The sequence below is a fragment of the Strongyloides ratti genome (assembly GCF_001040885.1).
Source record: "Strongyloides ratti genome assembly S_ratti_ED321, chromosome : X".
Taxonomy (NCBI): Eukaryota; Metazoa; Nematoda; class Chromadorea; order Rhabditida; family Strongyloididae; genus Strongyloides; species Strongyloides ratti.
Window position 1 is genome coordinate 2,533,439 of NC_037309.1, and position 9,438 is coordinate 2,542,876.

The following is a 9,438-nucleotide window of genomic DNA, read 5'->3' on the forward strand; positions in this document are numbered from 1 at the left end:
TTAGAGTTTATTAATTTTTGATAAGGTTAAACAATTTTTATAAATAATTTCATTAACATTATTATTTTATAAAATCAAATATTTATCATTTTTATATGTTTGTAACATTTAAAAGAAATTTTTAATCTATAATCAATGTATATATAAAAATTTGAGTATGATTTTTTAATACCTCTTCATGATAGGAATATAAAACAATAGAACATGTTTTAGCTTAAAACGTGTAGATAAAAATAATAACTACTCAAGGTGACTCATATTATTTTAATATATTTCTATACATAACTAATTGCAAAATTTTTAAAATTGCATAATTTTGAACTTAATCGGACATTAATTTTAGTATAAACATTTTACTATAATATATCTAACTACAACTTTTCTCATTAAAATTTATTTAATCGTATTAAACAGTTTATTGTTAAACATTTTAAAATTTTTTTGTTAAGTTTTAAATATTTTAAAATTTAAGATTCTTGATTTGTAGCATTGTAATAAAGTTTATCTTAATAATGACTATTTTATAATATTATTTTTTATAAATTTATTATTTTATTTAACTCATTATTTTCTTCATATACTAGTAGTATATAATAAATTTTATTCATTATATATATTTATATACATTAAATGCATTTTAATATATATTAACTTTTGACTATCTATAAACAATAATTTATAATTTTAAGCTAATAAAAAAAAATATTTTTTTTTTATACATTATTTAATTATCATATTGTGTTAATTTTATTTAATTTATAATCTCACATTCCAAGGTAACCTTACGAAACCAGGTTATAAAAATATAAATAACATTATTACATTTTTATAATGAATTTTGTAAGATTATTTTTGATTTAAATTTTACCTTTTGAATAACAACTTTTAAATGCATTTCACTGACATGTTTATAATAAAATAACAAAAATATATATATATATATATATATGTTTATCTTTTTTTTTTAACCAATATAAATAATAATTTTTTTTTGCAAAAATAAAACATCATGTTTAAACTCCAAATATAATGTTTTGCTTTAAAGAGATTAAATTTTAATAAACTCATGATAGTGCTAGTGTATATGTTTTATAAATTGTAAGTGGAGAACGTTACGCATATTCAATTATGGCATTAAATAAATAATAATCACCAAAGACCCATAAAATAATTTTTACCATATATAATAATTGCTTCTTTTAATAGAAACATTTATAAATATAATTTTTTCATATTAAATTTTATCAATTTTTTGAATTTAATTTTATATAATCATAAAAACCATTCGTTACTTCCGTATTTTAAAAAGACTGTCTAAGCATTGTTATCCCCTTAAATTTTTAATTTTAACCAATGATCAACTATTTTTTTTTTTATTAAACATACGAGCATTTTAAACTATTAAATAAATATTACGTAAAATATATAAATATATATGTATTTTTTTGTAATCATTAAATGTAAAAGTAATTTTTAGTATTCTTGATTAATTAATTCTCCATTTTCTATATTATAATTATTCTTATTTTTACTAATATATTTAAACAAATTATCTATTTAATTATAATGTATATTTTCAGTATTCAAAATATTCAAGTTTTATTATTAATATTTATTAAAACAATTATTTTATTGTTATAATTGTATAGCAATTACCAATCGGCTACTATCTTTTCTACTGCCATACACTTAATTTTAATATTATTTTTTATCTACTATATTAAATCATATATATATATTTATATATTTAATATATATTTTAAACATACATATATATATATTTTTATATATAACATTGATACAGTCTTACTTTTTATATGTCTTACTTATTAATGGATCAAACAAACTCGTCATCTCCAACAATTTCAGGTTGTGGATCTGAAATTAATGGAATTCTTCCAGAGATGTTTAAGGTTTTATTAGAACAACAACAATTTAATCTTCAACAAAATCAGGTTGGACATAAAATATCAAATCATCATTTGGATTCTGAAACAAATCCATTAATGCAATCAGTAATTCAGTACAATGCTCATATGAATTTATTAAATGAATTTAAAAATAACAATCAAGTGAAGCAAGAATTTGATGCTTCTGATATTAATAATACTATATTAGGATGGCAATTAAATAAACATAATAACCATCATAATGATAGTATATATCAACAATTGTTAAATAAACTTAATTTAAATAATATATCTTCAAAACAAGATATTGGTGTTTTGAATAATGCACTTATTTCTGGTATGCAAAATCGTGGCGCAACTGATAATGAAAATGTTACTTTAAATTCTATATTAAATAATATTGAGCAAAATTCATTTAATGCTGCTCAAATATTAGATCAATTAGCTTTACTTGGAGTTACAACACCAACATCAGTAAAAGGATCTTCATTTAGTGATAGTAATAATTTAACATTTAATAATCACAATATTCCTATTACAGAACAATTGAAATCTTCAATATCACCATTTTCTGTGTCTTCCCAAACTTCTAATAATAATTCTTTATATGATATTAATGGACAATTTCAAATAAGACGAGATCATCAAAGATCAAATACTGTATCATCAAAGTCAAAGGTAATTTAAAAAATAAATTTGCTAATATAAAAAAAAATTTTTTTTTTGTTTTATTTCTATTTTTAAATTTTATTATATTTACTTTTTTTATAGGATACATATTGTGAATATTGTCAAAAATATTTCTGCAATAGATATTTTTTAAAGATTCATAAACTTAGAAGACACAAAATTAATGATGATGATACACCAATAAAAAAATATTCTATTGATTATAATGGTTGTAAAAAAGATTCATCATCAGAAATTAGTATTCAAGAAGTATTGGTAAAAGAACTCCGTGCAATGGCTCAAGAGAAAGCTAATAAATTTTCAATTGATGGTGAGATAACACAAACATGTGATATATGTAATAAAACATTTGATGATACATTAGGATTAATGACACATAAAGTGAAAGAACATTCATTTGATCCAAATCAAAATTTGACAATTAATACACCAAGAAATATAGAAAACTTAGGTTTATCAAGATCACCAGTATTAATTAATCAAATTAATAATAATAATAATAATAATAATAACAACAATATATTATCAAATAATGATATTAAAAAGGAAAATATTCAATCAAATAATAATGATGATTCTGCTAAAATAATGGAAATTATTCAAAATAATAATATGCGCCTCCAATTTAATTTACCATTATCAAGTACCATGACATCACCATTATCTTCACTTGCCACATTACAAAATAATCAACAAATGAAAAATGTTAATCAACAAAACCCATTATCTAATTTAACTGGTTCACAAACATTTGACTGTACCACAATGACACGTAAACAATCATCTCAAGCCGATTCAACAGCTGAGGCATTTTGTAATTTATGTAATAAAAAAGTATGTAATAAGTACTTTTTAAGAACACATATGTTTAAGATGCACAAAATAGTTATAGATGATAGTAAATCAACAATAGCTAATGTTGATGTTGGAACAGAAGATAATAATATTGGATTAAAATTTAGATGTGATATATGTATGGAAAATGTTGTATCAAGATGTGAATTAATTAAACATAAAAGTCTTGTTCATAGTATAATTATAAATGATTCACGTAGTAAAGGAGGATTAACTAAAAATTCACCAACAGCATATGGTTGTAATAGTTTATCATCATGTGATGAAGGATATAATAATATATCATTTGGAAATAATATAATATCTTCAGATGATATTGAAATGAAAATTAATCAAGAAGTTGATGATACATTAAAAAAAATTAAAATGGATGTTAATGATAAAGGTAATATAAATCATACAAATGAAGATATATCATTATTACAAATTAAATTATATCCTAATGATAATATTATTGACATGGAAGAAAAAATAGATAAATGTAATGAGATTACAAAATTAAATACTTCTAATCCTAATACAATAACTACTATTTCTACAACAACAACAACAACAAATACTACTACTACTACTACACCATCAACAACAAAAACAGTATCTAAATCAACAAAAGAATTAAAAAAGAAAAATAAAAAACAAAAGAAGGGAAATCCATTTAATTTACCAAAATCATATAGACTTTTTACATGTGTGTTTTGTGATAAAGTTTTTATTTCAAAATTAATATGTAAAATTCATATGAAAAAATATCATGAAGAAAATGTTAAAGAAGAAGCATTTAATTTATCACCAAATTACTCAACAACAAATAAAGAGAATGAAAATAATATTGATTCATATGATTCTGCAGTATCTAAAAGTGTTACACCTCTTCATTCACTTGATCTTGTTTTATTTGATGGAATTTCTTCAATTGAAGAACATACTGAAGGACATAGAATTAATAATAAAGAAGAAGGAAACAATAGTAATACTGTAAGTTAGTTTACGATAATTTATATTAATTTTTCTTCTTTTTTTTAAATTAACATAATTGTTAATATATTAATAATTTATTTGTTTAATGATTTACATTTTTTTCTATTTTTAGAGTGGTTCCGCTAGCCCAAATTCTATTCATCATGATGAGATGTTTGGTAAAGTTGTCTTGGATAAACCAAATGCATTCTTATTACAAAATTTTATTGTTCAATATGAAAAGACACCAAATATAGAAGATCGATATAATGATATCCTTCCTGATGATTTAAAATTACAGTTACCAGTTAAATTTATCTCAGATAGTCCATTTGAATTAAACTTAAAATTTTGTCCCATTCCACAAACTACTAATGAATAAAATTAATACAAAAAGGAGCAAAAAATATGGTATTTTTGTAATCAGTTGATTTTTTTTTTTTAAATATATACGTATAAAACAAAATTATTAATCAAGCATTACACTTTTTTTAAAGAAAAGAAAAATATTACATATATTATTAAACAAAATATGGGAAAAAATTTGTTGTAATATATTTTTTTTATATAATCAAATGTTGAAGATCTTTAATTGAAAAAATATTAATCAAAATTTCATTTGAAATAATAGTCTTCTTTATAATTAATGTAATATTATTATTTAAATGTATATATATATATAAATATATATATATATATATATATATTTTAAAAGAAGGAAAATGCTATTTTTGATCTTATTCTAATCTATCTGACCTGAACGGGTTTTTGTATTATTAGTTAAAAAAATATAATTTATTACTATATATAATTACACCTATAAAACCTCTCAAAATAATTTTTTTTTTTGTTATATAACATATAAATTTTAAAAATCCAAAAAATATTTTATCGTTTAGGATTTTATTTTAATACAACATAATTTCATATGTCAACGTTTGTTTTACAATTAATACTAATAAATATATACCTATAATTATTATGATTTTTTTAATGAAAAATTTTGTATAATTGTAATATCTCTTTTTATTCATTTTTTTTTTGTTGATTAAAAATTTTCAATTGTATCATTTTACTATTACCTTATTTTTTGTATAAATATTATAAAAAAAATAATTTTTTTATACATACTATATATTTATGATATCATTTAGACATTTTAAACATGATTTGGATCCCAATTTTTTTTTCCTTTATTATTGTTAATATGTCTTTTTTTTTAAAAAAGACAATTTATATATATATAAATATATATATCTTGGTTGTATATTTCATTTGATTATTCTTTTTTTTTATCTTTTATGTATTAACTAGAAATATAATTTTTTAATATTAAATAAAAAAATAAATTTTATGATAAATTTTTTATTTCATAATCAACTTTCATTTTTAACCTTTACTAATAATATGTATTTTATATAATAAAAAAATGATAGATAAAATACGTATTGGAATGGGTATTTTGCAAGTATATATGTTTATTATTTTGGTTCACTTTTTTTAAGTTGATCAATTAATTTTTCACGAATTGTTTTATCATGATCATTTAAGAAACATGACTCAATAGCATTAAGTTGACATTTCCATATTTGATGGAGTGATAGACCAATATAATTTTTAGCTATTAAAAGATCAGATTGCATAGAATTACCAAAGCATGTTGGATCATCAGTTGATAATGAGAAATTAGCATCATCCTCACTCCATCTTTTTGTTGGATGATTTTGCCAAACTACATCACATGATCCTGTCATAATTGAAGAATATGGACATGCTTCAAGATGAATTCTATCATGAAGAGCAATTTTTTTGTATGTTTCTTCATCATCAAGTATATGATATCCATGACCAACACGATGAACTTTTAAATTTTCAACAACATTTATAACCTCTTTATAGGTACCAGCTTCACCAGCATGAGCTGTTGTTGGTATTCCAAGTTCATGTGCTTTTTGGAAAACTTCTGTTACTTGATGTGAATATTTTTCATCAGCTCCTCCTGAAGAACCAGCAACATCCATAGCGACAACACCATCATTTTGATATTTTACAACTAGAATATTTTATATAAATATTATTAATTACATATCTATAAATCAAACCTAAATCTAAAACTTCTTTAGCCCATTTTTCAAATCCACGAATACAACAAAGTATTGATCTAACAACAACACCAAAATCAGATTCACCCCTTTTAAATCCACGATTTGCTGCTTCAACAATTTGTTCACAGGTTATTTCTTTTCTTGGACCATAATTAGATGGTAATGGAAGTCCATACTCAGTTTTGTCACTAAAAAATTGAGGAGAATAACGTGCCTCAAAATAACAAACATTATTTTTTGCTTGATCTTCAACCATTTCATAAGCAATTCTTTCAATAGCCTCTAAATCACCTCTAACAATTGGAAGAAAAATGTCAAATGCTCTCAAAACACCAGCAAGATCATCTGGTTTATGAGTTATTAAAATATTTCTTAAATCATTAACAGAATGAACACCTTCAATTTCAATGTTCTTTTTTTGAATAAGATCCCAAATAGTTTCAATACGAATACTTCCATCAAAATGAACATGTAATTCAACCTATACAAAAAAAAAATAATATAAATTTGAATATATTATAAATAATTAAAAACATACTAATGGAAATTTAAAAAGATTTTTTGTCTCTGATGTTACCTCTGGTGGATAGAATTTCATTTTTTCTTGAATAATATTCTGTGAATTAAAAACATAGTTATATATATTTGTTAAATAATCAAAAAAATATTCCATTTTTTTTATTTTATATATATTTTAAATCTCTAAAGGAAAAATAAGCAGTAGGTTAAAGAGGGAAAAAAATAATAATTAATAACAAAAACAAAGATAATGGATAGTTTTTTTTTAACAAAGGAAAAAAAGGAAAATAGTAAAGGTAAGATATATTTGAAAATTTTTATTATAAAAAAGAGAAAGAAAACTAATTAAATATTTAAGAATATTACGATAAATTTTATAATAAAAATGATTAACAATATTTTACTTTAAATAGTTTAATGATAAGACCATGGCAATATCTTATAATAGTGTTACAAGATAAGTCTTTTATAAAAGATAAAAAAATTAAGATTATAAATAATAATTAGTAATAAATTATTATATCATTAAAGACAGAATGTTATAAATAAAAATATATCAATTAAAATATATGTCTTAATCTTTTTATCATTTCTTTACCTGTCTTTTTTTTAACATTAAAAAGGATTAAGATAACAAATTTAACTAGAATTTAATACTATATTATAGAAAAAAAATAAGTTAAGATACTATACAATTAGTAAAAGAATAGGTAAATTATGATAATGATATTAATTAGTTAATTATATAAAAAAATAATAACTTATAATCTGACAATTGGCTTTTGGTTGTAATTACATTGATTGACAAGGAGAGGTTCCAAATGAAATGCTATTGAACAAAAAATATATCTAGAGTACATTTTGTGTTATATACATAAAATATATTATTAAAAAAAAACTATCTTGAGAAGTGAAAAGCTTGTATTTAACTATCATTTCACATTAAAAATCTTCTTTCTACTTGTAAAATAACTTTTTTTTAACTATTTATAAATGAACTAATGTAATTAAATTTTTTTTGGTATAATAAAAAATAGATTATAAATAACATTAACCAACTATTATTAATATATAATAGAAATTTTTTTTTTTTAATTGAAAAACAAATATTTTTCTAATATGATAACTTAACAAAATAACAAGGAAAAATAGTTAAATGAAAAAGATGTATGATTATATATAAAAAGTAAGTTTTAAAAAGCATATCATTACCATATGGTGTTAACATTTTAGTTAAATATTTTAACCGAAGTTTGGGAATACAAAAATTACCTGATAATGTATTATGACAACACAAATTAATATGATAAGAATAAATTTGATACACTATATACATTTTTTCTTTTTTCTTTCTAATATTATATATGTTTTGATAAAGATGCAAAATTTTATAAATTGGTACTTTTTATTTAAAAAAAAATGATTTGTTTATACATAAAAAAAATGTAATTTTATAGACTACATTTTTTTCTATATGTTCTATATTAAAATTAATAATAATAATTTTTAAAGATAATATATCAATAAAGGAAAAAAAGAATTAATCATATTTAGTAATAATATTAAAAATCAAATAAAAAGAAAAAAAATATATATGTAATGATTTTAGTATAATAATAAAATGTAACACATGGAATATGACACATATATATATATATATATATATCTGTACCTCAACATTATCCCAAAGATGGGAGTTTGTTACTTGGGAAATTATTATATTGTTTAAATTAATCTATTATACCAATCAAACATATGTTGTGTCTAATTTTTCTAAAATGATGATAAAATATTTATAAGAGTTTCAGGAAAGATAAAAATTTATAATATATATTTAAATATATAGCTGATATAATGTGTAAAAATGTTGTTTATAGTATATATTTATTTATTTATTACATAAAGTGTAATAAAGAATTATTGGAAAAGAATTTCAAAATGGTTTTTTTTTTTTATTTAATTTATATTTATCTTTAAATTGTGTTTAATTTATTTATATTAATTGTTGTGATAAAAAAAAAATTGTAATAATTTATGAAATCATTAATTTTTGGTTATAAAAAAAATTTGACTATAAACTTAAAATAATGTTCTCAATTTTTTTGTATAAGTTTATACTTTTTCAATAATGTAAAAGAATCTATTTTTAAAACTAAACTTTTTTTTTTTAAAATAAATAATACATTACTACACATAAATTTAAATAATAAATTTTTTTTTAAAAATTGCTTTTGAATTTTTTAACAAGTGCTTTAAGAATATAAATCTTTTTACTAAATATTTTATTATAAATAAAATGAAATTTTTATTGAAAAATATTTTAAAAAGTATATATCTATTCAATGAGGTAAATATATGTTATTTTTCTTAACAATATTTGTATAAAGTTTTAAATCTTCTTT

General features: G+C 19.9%; 2 protein-coding genes across 2 annotated transcripts; one reads left to right on the plus strand and one right to left on the minus strand.

Moving 5' to 3' along the window:
- Window positions 1-1,832: 1,832 nt before the first annotated feature.
- On the plus strand, window positions 1,833-4,794 carry SRAE_X000053800 (Zinc finger, C2H2 domain and Zinc finger, C2H2-like domain-containing protein; the record flags this gene model as incomplete). Its single annotated transcript, XM_024644893.1, has 5 exons — window positions 1,833-2,409; window positions 2,452-2,588; window positions 2,682-3,434; window positions 3,474-4,430; window positions 4,546-4,794. The coding sequence occupies 5 exons, from the start codon at window positions 1,833-1,835 to the stop codon at window positions 4,792-4,794; spliced, it is 2,673 nt and encodes an 890-aa protein (XP_024510407.1).
- A 1,099-nt stretch (window positions 4,795-5,893) lies between these two features.
- On the minus strand, window positions 5,894-8,682 carry SRAE_X000053900 (Adenosine deaminase; the record flags this gene model as incomplete). Its single annotated transcript, XM_024644894.1, has 5 exons — window positions 5,894-6,465; window positions 6,515-6,998; window positions 7,056-7,133; window positions 8,309-8,362; window positions 8,665-8,682. The coding sequence occupies 5 exons, from the start codon at window positions 8,680-8,682 to the stop codon at window positions 5,894-5,896; spliced, it is 1,206 nt and encodes a 401-aa protein (XP_024510408.1).
- Window positions 8,683-9,438: the final 756 nt, after the last annotated feature.